This window comes from Hippopotamus amphibius, chromosome 11 (assembly GCF_030028045.1).
Source record: "Hippopotamus amphibius kiboko isolate mHipAmp2 chromosome 11, mHipAmp2.hap2, whole genome shotgun sequence".
Classification (NCBI taxonomy): Eukaryota; Metazoa; Chordata; class Mammalia; order Artiodactyla; family Hippopotamidae; genus Hippopotamus; species Hippopotamus amphibius.
Genome location: NC_080196.1, coordinates 7,741,490 through 7,754,468, shown reverse-complemented (window position 1 = coordinate 7,754,468; position 12,979 = coordinate 7,741,490). Strand labels below are relative to the sequence as shown.

The window sequence follows — 12,979 nt, the reverse complement described above, 5'->3', positions numbered from 1 at the left end:
CTTAACAGTGTACTATGTATTTACTGAAAGGAATAAAAAAGCTAGGGCTATCGCAAGGCTAATTGTATTTAAATAATTTAAGTATTCAGGGCCCATTTTTTGTTGAACTGTATTTATAAAAAATGTTCACCTAAAGAGATTTGTAGTTCTCTCTCCTGACCTTGTACCTTCTTTGAAGATAAACATCTTTTTGTGTGTGTATGAAGATGTTTTTAACCTGAGTAACTGCTACCTAGTGCATCTTCATTGTCAGGTAACTGCCTATTACAACTCTGTGTGTGGGTATTTTCTTAGAAAACGAAATACACAGGAGCAATATGCTATAATAAAGGGAAATGATTTACCTGATGGAGTGTTTCCTTAGAGAACTGATGACGGGAAACCTTGAGGCTCAGTTCAGAACAACCAGGCTGGTTTCTGGCTTTAAAACAAGGGATATTACTGTATGTAAAACCCTGGCAAGGAGTTCACTTTGTGAAAAGCCAGAGCTCCCTTGAAACAGTTGCTGACCCTCTACATTAATGGTGGTCCTTGGTGAGGATGTTTCCTGCACTAAAGAGACTCCTACATGTATGGCCCAGAGGCTGACAGTGTGATGTCTCTGGCGTCTGCTAAACTGAACCCAATTTAATTAGCCAAAAGAAAGCAAGTTCAGGAAGTTTTCAAATCTCTCAAAACTAGGTTAAAACAGCACCCTCTGACCACTGGTACCAAAGTCCAAGGCTGAATCCACATTTCACAGATTTCTGAAAACCATAAATAATTACCTGATTAGATTTTATAATCAACTACATCTGGTATGTAAATAAGCCTCACAGATGGATCTTTACATGCACTTCCGAACTTCTCGGTTCTGCTGGGTTCTTGGCCACAGGTCTGTTCTCCCAGCCACACCAAGTGTTCCTCAGGGGTCTGGCGCAGAGCACACGCTCAAACTAAGTGAGTGACGCGGAAATATCTTTTGGAAGAAAATTTTTGTGCCACCTCAATTTTTACAAGACAAATTTAGCAAGAAATGTTCAATGTTTATTATTACTTGCATTGTAGAAAATAATCTGTTTCTAAAAGACACTGTGAGGATTCCAGGGCATTGTGCTCTGGGCTTAGGATCACATTAGGGTTCATCAAAAAGTATTTGTTACACTGTAGCCAAAATTTATTTCCATTCTCCCCCCCTGCCCCCCAGTTATTTCTAGTCTTAGTTTGAATGTATATTTTTCCTCCAAGATCATGATCGCACTCTGACCTTTGAAATGACTGTTCTGTTCTTCTAAGGTGTAAACCCCAAGAACGTGTCCTTGCTAGCCAGTGGGAAGGATGTAAACCCACACACCTGGAATAACCAGTTGTTTCCTAAGTCACTGGGGCCCATGGGGGCAGAACTTGCTTTCAAAAGGAGTAACGCAGGTAAAGCACTACGTTTAAAGTACGAATTAACACTTTTCTCTCTGCAGCTTTTTACTTAAATAGACCTCGGCTGCCTTCTTCCAACCAAAATACCCTTGGGGTACAAAAGGTTTTCCATCTGGTACTTAGCGCAGATAGTTTTAAGGAAATTATCTGCTAGATCTCAACTTCCATGGGGATTCTTTCCTAAAACGGATCTAACTGCTGAGCAAGGTGTATCTGTTCTACTTTACAGAAGAAAACTTCTCACTGTTCACTACCGTGTGTTTCCTTTTTCCCCAAAGTGTAAAAATATCTGGGGTGCTGGTCAAAGGGCTAGTTTGATATCTTAGTGTCAGTGTTGAGAAAGGGAGTTAACTGATGATTGTGGAACAAATCTTTTTTAAGTCAAGTGGTTTCCAGTTCTTTTAAAAAATTGGAGAACCTGAGTTATAGCTGACATATCATTAAAAATCATTTTTGAAACACACTGTAAATCTACTCCAGTATAAAAAAAAAATTTAATCATTTTTTAAGAGATCACTATGTGATATTTGGTCTATAACTCTGAATAGTGTTCAAAGACTATAGTAACAAAGCTGTAACAAAACACCTTTCATTCCCTACTATGTGTTTACAAGATTTCTCATTGCTTCCCATCTTAAAAAGAAATTGAAGCTGAATCCTGAGTGATTTTAGCAATAGGTAATATTTATTTATGGATACATGAACCACTTGAAAAAGGTCCCATCTTTCTCATTAAGAGATGATTTCCAAAGAAACCTGACTTTTCATTTTTAATAATCAAATTTTATAATATTCATCTTTTTCGATGGATTGCACACAACGAATCATTCTAACTAACTTAATCCAGAAAAAAGTATTTTAATATACTTATGGTTGGTTATAAGAAATTTTTTTGGTTTCGATCTATACATATTTTTGACTGGTTAAAGACTTTTAAGTCTAAAATTATATTTGGATAAAATTTGGGAGTTGACGTATGAATGAAAATAAAATCTTAGAGAGAAAAGGGATTCATGTGAAATTTATACCTATTAAAAAGGATTGTGGTCATGTATTTCTTTTTTATTCTGGCTGAGCTGTGCCACATGTGGGATCTTAGTTCCCCGACCAGGGATTGAACCCATGCTCCCTGCAGTGGGAGCTCAGAGTCTTAACCATCGGACCACCAGGGAAGTCCCATGTGGTCATGTATTTCTGAAATCAGTACTGGTGAGCATAAAATCACTGTGGCATTTAGATTCCACTGATTATATTTAAAAGAGAGATGTAATAGTTTTATTTTTAAATGTCTGTAATTACAAATGCCAGAAGTTAAATCCTTTGGAACTGTAAAACTTATGAGGAAACATTTTAGATATCAGCTTAAAGTGTGTGAAGAGGTAGAGAGTTCTTTTTTAAAAAATATGTAGGTGGTATTGGATCAGAAGAGTTTGAGGATCACTGTGTAGCAACTGAGGAATCTCCTGAGGTGTTCTGATGTGACATCAAACACTGAATATTTCACAAGTGTTCTACATGCTTTGAAGACTCAATGTATCCATTTAATAGTGCTGAGATGTCAAACACTGCAGCACTGCAATTTGCTTATTTTCTTCTCAGTTATTTAAAAATAATATTCACTGAACCAGCTGGTTAAATACAATCAGTTACAATGACAGCCCCACAACTTTGCGTCTCAGGGAAATATACGATTGACAACAATGAAAGCTGTGACAGCACAGAGAACGTCTTCTCATTTTAAGGTTTCTTTCTGCATCTTTTCATTAATCATGGAATCCATTTTTTCTCTGCTCTTCCTATAACATTCTCTTTATTGTTCATTCTTTCTTTCCACCTGCCTTCTCTTTAGAGGAAAGCATAATTAAACCAATTGAAAAACTATCATGCAATGAAAGTTTTCCTGAAAAATTAGAGGACCCACAAGGTAATTTCTGGGCATTGCAGAAGAGTAAAACTTGCTCTTTGAATCTCCTGTCCAATCTTCTTCTCAACATCTACCCCAAATCTTGTCATAAAAGGCCACTATGAAGGCCTAGGTCACCTGCTTTTAGGGGTCAGAGCAGGACTAGGAGAGAGAGACGCGTCCACATCACTGAGAACCTCTCTCTTCAGTAGCTGGAATTCTACGAGTGATTCGTTCTCAAAAAGCTCTATGCTTGTCCTCTTAAATTAATTATGACAATTTATATGTCAAGAAAATCTACTAAAAATAAAAGAATATTTTCTAATTTTATAATCAATATTTCTGGATTTTTTTTAAAGTTCTGAGACTCAATTCTAAGCATGAACTATCATTTAAAAGAAAAAGTTAACTAGGTTAATAGAGATGGTGGATTTCCTAGAATTTCGCTGTTGGTGGTTTAAATAGTGCTAACTATTGGCTCCAACCTAAAAATTTGCAGCTCACAAGGTACTTCAAATAATAAGCCAAAATAATTTAAGAAGACAATTTTCCATGCCTTTTCCTTTAGCAGCTTCTTCCTCCAATAGGAAGAAGCATCCTGTAGCCGCTCCGTGCATGGGTTTTAGACCCTGACATGTCCCTGTTCTGTCACTCATTAGCCTTGTGATCTTGGACAAGTTACTTGTGCGCTTTAAGTCAGTTTCCCTGCCTGTAAGGTAGTGGAAGTAATACTGACCTAGGCATTATTATATGACCACCCCTAGGACTTCTGTCACACAGTAAGCATTTAATAAGTGTTTGCTCTGATGATGGGGATGAGAGCAGGAGGTATGTTTCTTTGTTTTCGGGCGCGCCACGTGGCATGTGGGATCTTAGTTCCCCGACCAGGGATGGAACCCGCGCCCCTGCACAGGAAGAGCAGTCTTAACCACTGGGCCGCCAGGGAAGTCCCAGGAGATATGTTCTGAGGCTGCTGCTGAATGGGATTACGGCCTTGAACTTCCCTTTCCAAAAGTCTCTTGAAGTAAAGGGCTGACACGTGATTTAGAATGAGTACTCGAGGCAAAAAGAAAGATCAAATGAGGCAGCTTATGTGAAATTCAGCTGTTAAGAACTGTATAAACTGATAACATGTTTACGGTGCAACATCCTTGAGGGTCTGATGAATAATATTGCCATGTGACGTTTGTCGGTTCAGGAGCAAACACTCATTAAGCACCTGCTGTGCACAGCACGTGACAGACGTCAGGGACACGGGAGGCAGAGGCCAGCCCTGTGGTCAGATAACACCACGTACAAATAAGCTTCAGTCATAGCTGCCAAATGAGTGGTTCTTCAAAACCACCAAGGCGGTCAGAGCCCTGATTCACTTTCTCACCAACAAATCCATCTCCTTTCTGGCACAGCCAGGCTCCTTAAAAGAGACGTCATATTCATTTTCCCTCTTACTTCTAGTTCACCCCTTGGCTCACCACCGTCTGTCCTCCGCTTGCCTCGGGCCACTGCCACCGCTCCTGCCGGGGCCCGCTCTGCCAGCGGCCAAATCCAGGGCAGTGCCAAGCCCCCAGGCCTCGCCTTCCTTCCTACTCCTCTCGTCACACGCTGTCTTCTCTGGAGTTTCCAGACCCTGCACCCACCATCTACCTCTCCACTCTCTCCCCAGCAGGGTCCTTTCCTTTTCTCCTTGGTTCTATTCCATCCCGAGTCTTTGCACATCCCTCAGCCCCTCTGAGCCGGCCCCTCCAGCCCACAGCGCCATCACCGCTGCACCCAGATTGTTCCACATCTCCAGGCCTGCTTGACCTCTGTGACCCGAATCTCCCATGGGCACCATGTCTTTACCCCACACCTGATTCTTCCCCTGTATCCTGTTCTCAGTCACCTACGCTACAGACTTGGGGGTTTATATCCCTCTCTTTCCCGCTCCTCCCACTCTGTAAACCTGCTAGTTCCCTCCTCCATCCCCCATGACGGCCTTAGTTCAGACTCTCTTACTGTCTCGTTTCAGCAATAGCAGTGACCTCCTGATTGGTCTCCTGCTTTAAAATGTTTCCTCTTCAACCCGTCCCCGTATCGCCCCCAGATTGATCACCCACTAATAGCGATGAGGATGACGACAGCTGACACATGTTGGACAGCAGATTGCATGCTAAGCGCTTTGCGTCCGTCTCATTCAATCCCTACAGCAACCCCTATGAGAACAGGTGCACTTATCAGTGTGATTTTACAAGATGAAGAAGTGCTCAGAGAGCACCGCAGGGATGGAGGCTTCCTGGCAGCAAATATACTCTGTTAAGAACTGGAGTCATAAAAACCCGTACATTCAGGGTGACGCCTTGGGTTCATGTTCTAACTTGGTCACTTACTGTGAGAACGTAGCCAAGTCAGGTGTGGATAACAACACGCATCTAAGAGGGTTGTTATAAGGACTGAATGGGAACATCTGGAAAACCGTAGAGCTGTGCATGAAATATAGAAGATGCCCCCCAAAATAGAATTTTTAGTGGTTATAATCAAAGTCACTCTCCGGTGCTTTAAAATATTAACCTTCTGACTCTGAAACTTTATGATACGTCACTAGGAAATCTTGGAAGTTATGCTACATACAATCAGCCAGGATATATTCCTTCCTTTCTCAAAAAAGAAGTGGGGTCCGCTGGCCAGAGGATACACTTAGCACCGCTCGGTGCAACAGCTTCAGGTAAGAACAACTTCTGATACAGTTTTTGAGAATTCTGATCAGAAAGGAGCTTTTTACAGTTTATAGTCACTTTTCCTAAGTGAAGACTTTTAAATTAGCCTCACCTGTTAACTACAGTTTTAATAAAATGTCCCGTTTTTCTTCCAAAGATGTGGTTTGAGAGTCTAATAAAAGGAGCTATCTCTAATTCAGGGGTTGCTCTTGGTCAGACACACATTGTGCAGCTGAATCGTCCCAACGACCTGATGAGGTAGATCTTTTACAGATGAGGAAAGTGACGTGGAGTAATTTACCTGGGCTCCCACAGCCTGTAAACAGTGGAACTAGGATAGAAATGAATTCCAAAGAGTGTGCTATGCTACATGATGGGATGTGAGAGGATGCACTTTTCAGAGCTCCCTGCCCATTACCCGGCACGGAGCAGAAGTGTAACAGGTGCTGAGACTGTGATGCATCAGCGAACGGGTGGTTCTTCTGCAGTTCCATCTTAGGCTTTAGAACTAAACTGCGGCAGAACTTTGCCTTTTGCTTTGCAGTACGTTAGGTGATGAAGTTCTATTCCCCACCCTCTGGCGTTATGACTAATTAGGTCACCTGCTCTGCAGTGGTGTGGCATGTGACAGCCACATTCAGGGGGACACTTGAAAGTGAGGTGAGGATTCTGTACTTGAGTTGAGCAGACCTGATTATGAATGTTCTCTAAATTGTTTCAATCTAAAAATAAACATCCCAATTAAAGCACCTAAAATAAACATTGAGGCAGATAATTACAAGTTTGATAAGATACCTAGTTATAGCTAATTTAAAAGTTGACTTCAAAAGTCTTCTCCCATTCACTCCCAGCCAGGATCCTGTATCATAGAACTTCTGATTAGAGTTACCAGTCTTTTAACGTTCATGCTCTTGAAGCTAAAACTGTAAAAAGCACCGGGCTTCTGTAATTTTTTATTTCTTACCACAGTAGAAGTTCTTAATCAGTACTCAGTTACCTTACCTGTGAAAAGAGTTGGTTCACTATCTCTCTGCTGAAACAAAATATATTAGTAAACATTTTATGTAGAGCAACAATTTTTATAAAGCCTCAGATATTTTAAGCCAGCCTTACCATGAGTCATTAGCCATGGCTTGGTAGCAATTTTTAATGTGAAGGCAGAAAATCAGAATGTCTCAAATTATTTGGAATACCTGTTATTAGAAAGTGAAAGTGGGTGTTTTTGAACATATTTTTATAATGCTTGGAGGCCTTTATATATTAATTATTCTATCAGATTAGCATGCATATTCCTGTTTTCATTTTTTTAAGTAAAATGCTTTCTCATAACTTTTCATCTCTTCATTTACTCTGCTTATCAGATTTTCCTACAGATCGTGATAGGAGGAAAGGTAAAAAAAAAAAAAGAAGCAAATATTAATCATTCTCAAGTGGTCAATGCAAATCCTCAGGAAAACACTGTTCTGTAAGAGATGTGTCCTCCATCCCTCCCACTGGTGTGACAGTTTCCCACATGAGAATAAAACCAGGTCATTACCGTATTTACTCAACTACTTCCCCGTCTCTCAGCCTCCCTTTCTGCTCTTCTTCCTCACCCTCAAGTTTGGAGAAGCTGAAACCAAGTTAAAAAACCAAGCTGAAAACCAAGTTAATTTCTTCCTCCCTCCCCATGTCAAACCCTGTCGTACCTCCTCGTCCCCCTGCTCTGACAGTAACAAGGACTGAGAGGAGTGGCTTCTTTTGGACACAGCTGCCCTCTAGAAGCACAGGGCCCTGTTCCAAGTGCTTTATGTGCATTAACTCACTGACAGAAGGTACCATCGTGATATCCATTCTACAGAAGTTTTCTGTCTTGCTAAAAGTTATACAGTAGTGGCATGGATTACATTCTTAACTAGAGGCAAACAGCTTTTCCTTAGCAAACATTTTCTACAAGAAGTTACATGCCCTTGATAGGACACAGGCAGGTTTTAAAACAAATGCACAGCGAGTGTTAGAGGGCTGACAGCTGTGCTCTGGGAGTGGTGGGGTGTGGGCTACTAAGTTCTTCACCAAGGGTGCTGCAATCCTAAAACTCTGTTATTTCTCAGAAAGGAATCCTAAATGTCAACACTACCACCTTACTGGCAAAATGATTCCCTTTTCGAAAAAGGTTTTACAAATATTGGCATGGACAGTTTCCTTCAAATGCATTCAGGACTCGACTTAAACTATGTCGTGATCTGGAAAAAAGCTTCTCTGGATGCTGCTCCTCAGACCCCCTACTCCTCACCCACTGTTAACGCTCCCCTTCTCAGAAGCATGGGGGCTTACTGCCTCCTCCCCCCCACCCCCCATCCTCCCATGCCCTCTCCTCCACCCATGGTACCACTCTGATCCGTGGACTTCAGATGTGAGTGTCCTAACTTATCAGACTGATGCTGGTCTATATTCCAGTGGGTTATAACTAAAGGGCTATTCCTAGAAAACACGGTGCACTTAAGTGGCCCATCTAGACACTGTCTCTGTCTTTGTTAGGGAGCTTTTTATTGGCCTTGAGAACTTTAAATCCAGCAAGAGTGGAATGAAATGACCTGTCAAACCAAGGAAAAGCTCTTGGCCTCCCTGTCCCAACCAAACCACAAAGCAGTCAGGGTGACTGTCACCAGGGTGGTTCCTCACTCAAGGCTTTGTTCCCTTTAAGCTGAGGTCTGCATCACATCAGCACCCACATGCTCCCACAGTTTCCTCCTACACTCCCAATTCTACAGTAAAAATGTTAGAAAAAAAACTGGGAAAACCATGCAAATAAATATAGTATAGCTAGCGTTAGGTGTACAGAATGGTCAGAGTCATTTCAACATTGACTCCTACAGAGTATATAATCCAAGAATGACAGCTACCACATAGTGTGAAAAGGTATTTAAATCCCAAACAGAAAGATGGAACATCAGAGACAAGAGCTATGATACCTAACTCCCAGTTTAAAGTGAGGAAGGGGTGAAGGAGGGACTGAGGATATTAAAGTTCTCTGTAAAATGATTTATTGCTTCGTCATTTGAGATGTTCAAGCAATCTGAGCTTATAAATGGTTCAGGTAACAGATGTCTAACACATTAAAATTTTCACAAAATTTTAATCAGCCAAATATATGTATGAATAAAACAAACCTTGTGGTGAAAGGTTTGGGATCCTAAGAATGGCTCACCTTTCAAAGGGATTCTGTTATCATCCATCAGTTTCCCAATAAAACATGTAGTTTCTTGACTCTAAAAACCACAATTTCATGTGGGTTAAAGAGAAACCCCACCCGTGTGGCTCCAGGAAGCCAGAGCTTTACAGGAGTCACAATTCTGAATACATTTCCTGTAGTGATACTGGGTTCAAATATTATTTAGATGTCAGCACAGTGTGATTCTAAATAGTCACTAACACTGTGGGTATTGCCCACTGAACTTAAACCAAGGAGTTGCTCTTGGTCATCCGGGTTGGTACCGCCTATCTAAACAGGATGCAGTGTCAGAACTATAAACCAGAAGTAATGGCTCTTAAGCTGCTGAGAATGCTAACTGGCGTCAGCATAAAACTACACTACAATTTTTGGTTTATTTATTTTTTTAAAAAAATCTTAGAGACCACTGAAATAATCTTTTAAAGATAAATTTTCCCCCATAAAATGAACTGCTTTATTTCAAATTTAATAATCTGAATAAAATTCTAATTTCTGATTCTGCTTTCTTTCAGAATATCCCTGGAACACAAAAACTGGTTGGGGGCAGTTTTCAGGACCTACTTATAATCCTACAGCCAAGACTCTAAATATTGTGAACCACGCACAGCCAGTCTCCTCCGTGCACGGGAGGACAGACTGGGTGGCCAAGTACGGAGGCCACCGGTAGGAGTCTGGTGTGAAGCTGCACAGCATCGCTCCACAGAGTCCGTGCAAGTCCCCTGGCCCTGGGAAATGTCTACAGATGTCTATTTCTACTGCGTTCTGGGAGAAATGTGTAATAGTGGGTACTCTGAAGAGCAAAAATCATCTATTTTCTTTCTTTCCTAGAAATGAAATGCATTTTCTTAGCATCTTTGCCCACAGTGCTGATATATGGGTAGGACTTTACAAAGTATTGAATAAACTATTTGCCAAAGTATCAAGTATTTGATCTACAAATTAATAGATACTAAGTTCAATAAGAAGCTTTTTTAAAAAATGCCTGCAGAAATAAGTGTTTAGAGTGTTTTCTATTTACCCAAACTATTTAATATTTCATTGTTTGGCCTCAGAGGTTTGTTTTGTTTTGTTTTGATAGCAATTACATAGATGTCTGTGGGCTGTCAGTTATGGTTCTTACTTGGCCAAGGTTCTATTCTACCATTCTGGCAAAGGCAGAAAGATGGTAATTTATCATTTTTCTACTTTGGAATTATGGAAGCAGTGATAATTCCAATCTAGAGCAGGATGTCTTTCTTAGAGACAAATATTGAACATAAAGATTTCAAAATTACATCACCTGATTTTTGTGGAGAAAGAGTTGATTGATTTTGACCAATACAACTGCTGTGAATTCATGGTGACTATCAAAGTCAATGGCTTGATGACTTTCAGATGAACCAAGCCAAGGTTCTGTCGTCTTCATGAGGCTTTCAAAACACACTGTTTTGGTGTTCCCACCAGGCACAAAGGTGAAGTATGCCTGCTCGTTCCCCAAAGCAAACTCTTGCTGCTGCAGACAGATCACTGGCTCAGCTCTGACCTTCACATTTACTCTGAAGAGCAAATGCATCATTCAGTTGCTATAGCACTGATCTCACTCACTACATATTTTCTTAGTTTTATTTCTAAATTGGTATTTAAAATAGACACTTTGAACTCAGGACTACTCTATTTAAGCCTGTCATTTTATGACTGGATATTCTTTTTAAAGAATAATGTTATCAAGCTGCTGATATTTTATGTATTTTATGACTTCGTAACAAATGCTAATGTAATTGGTACCATCTTGCAGACACTGTACAAAGGCACATTATAAAATAATAAGAACATGGTATTTCTGTACAGAAGATTCAGCTCACCTTCTTGAAAAATGTTAAAATCTAAAGAATAATTTATGTTACTGGTAATGGTTATATATATATATATATATATTTGTACAGTTTTAATTAATGTCTCAAAGCAAAAATATTCTTTTGTGTTGCTGGGAAACTTTTAAACTCTGAATAGATATTAAAATTAATATGGTTAACTAGTGTGTCTTCCTTACATTTTTTAAGTTTATACTTATACTATGAGGCCTATTTTTTGTTGTTAATTAGTCAACTTTTTTTTTTCCCAAGCAGTTTTAGGTTTATGGAAAATCTGACTGGAAAGTGCAGAGAGCTTCCATATACCCCCCCCATCCCCCTTCCTCAGCTTTCCCTGTTATCAGTATCTTGCATTATCAGTATTTGTGACAACTGATGAACCAATGTTGATTCATTGTTATTAAAGCCCATGGTTTCACAGCGAAAGAAACCATAAACAAGACTAAAAGGCAACCCTCAGAATGGGAAAAAATAATTGCCTATGAAACAACGGACAAAGGATTAACCTCCAAAATATACAAGCAGCTCATGCAGCTTCATACCAAAAAAACAAATAACCCAATCCACAAATGGGCAGAAGACCTAAATAGACATTTCTCCAAAGAAGACATACAGATGGCCAACAAACACATGAAAAGATGCTCAACATCACTAATCATCAGAGAAATGCAAGTCAAAGCCACAATGAGGTATCACCTCACACCGATCAGAATGGCCATCATCACAAAATCTGGAAACAACAAATGTTGGAGAGGGTGTGGAGAAAAGGGAACTCTCCTGCACTGTTGTTGGAACTTTAAGTTGGTACAGCCACTATGGAAAACAATTTGGAGGTTCCTTAAAAAACTACAAATAGAACTACCATATGATCCAGTAATCCCACTACTGGGCATATACCCAAAGAAAACCATAATCCCAAAAGAAACTTGTACCATCATGTTTATTGCAGCACTGTTTACAATAGCCAGGACATGGAAGCAACCTAAATGCCCATCAACAAATGAATGGATACAGAAGATGTGGCATATATATACAATGGAATATTACTCAGCTATAAAAAGGGATGAGATGGAGCTATATGTAATGAGGTGGATAGAACTACAATCTGTCATACAGAGTGAAGTAAGTCAGAAAGAGAAGGACAAATATTGTATGCTAACTCACATATACAGAATCTAAAAATGGTACTGATGAACTCAGTGACAAGAACAAGGATGCAGGTGCAGAGAATGGACTGGAGAACTCGAGGTATGGGAGGGGGTGGGGGGTGAAGGGGAAACTGAGAAGAAGCGAGAGAGGAGCACAGACATATATATACTACCAACTGTAAAATAGTCAGTGGGAAGTTGTTGTATAACAAAGGGAGTCCAACTCGAGGATAGAAGATGACTTAGAGGACTGGGGTGGGGAGGGTGGGGGGGACTCGAGGGGGCGGGGCGTCAAGGAAGGGAGGGAATACGGGGATATGTGTATAAAAACAGATGATTGAACCTGGTGTACCCCCAAAAAAATAATTAAAAAAAAAAAAAAAGATGTTAGCTGTACATTGTTTTTGTTTTTTTTCATCGATTTTCATCAAGTTGAAGACATTCCTCCCTATTTTGTTGAAAGTTTTTATTATGAATGAGTGTTAGATTCTGTCAAATACTTTTTCTGCACCTACTGACAATGATCATTGATGATATGATTTTTGTTTTTTAACCTGTTGATGTGATGGACTACATTAATTCTAGGTACAAAGCTGAACCAGCTTTGTACCTAGAATAAATCCCACTTGATCATATTATATAATTCTCTGTATACATTGTTGGATTTGATTTGCTAATATTTTGTTGACGATTTCTGCATCTATGTTCATCTATATCTACAGCTATAGCTATATGTATCTATATGCACATAGACAGAGAGG

General features: G+C 40.0%; 1 protein-coding gene across 3 annotated transcripts in view; it reads left to right on the top strand.

The window, feature by feature from the left end:
- The window catches only part of MAK (male germ cell associated kinase), a 43,955-nt gene extending 33,812 nt beyond the window's left edge, over positions 1-10,143 (top strand). The window contains exons 11-14 of one of the 3 annotated variants that reach the window (XM_057700368.1): positions 1,276-1,407; positions 3,263-3,337; positions 5,898-6,017; positions 9,733-9,887. In XM_057700368.1, coding sequence (XP_057556351.1) covers positions 1,276-1,407; positions 3,263-3,337; positions 5,898-6,017; positions 9,733-9,887 — 482 coding nt within the window. Of the gene's footprint in view, positions 1-1,275; positions 1,408-3,262; positions 3,338-5,897; positions 6,018-9,732 lie in introns of all 3 variants that reach the window. The other 2 variants (XM_057700369.1, XM_057700370.1) reach the window with 2 other exon arrangements.
- Positions 10,144-12,979: the final 2,836 nt, after the last annotated feature.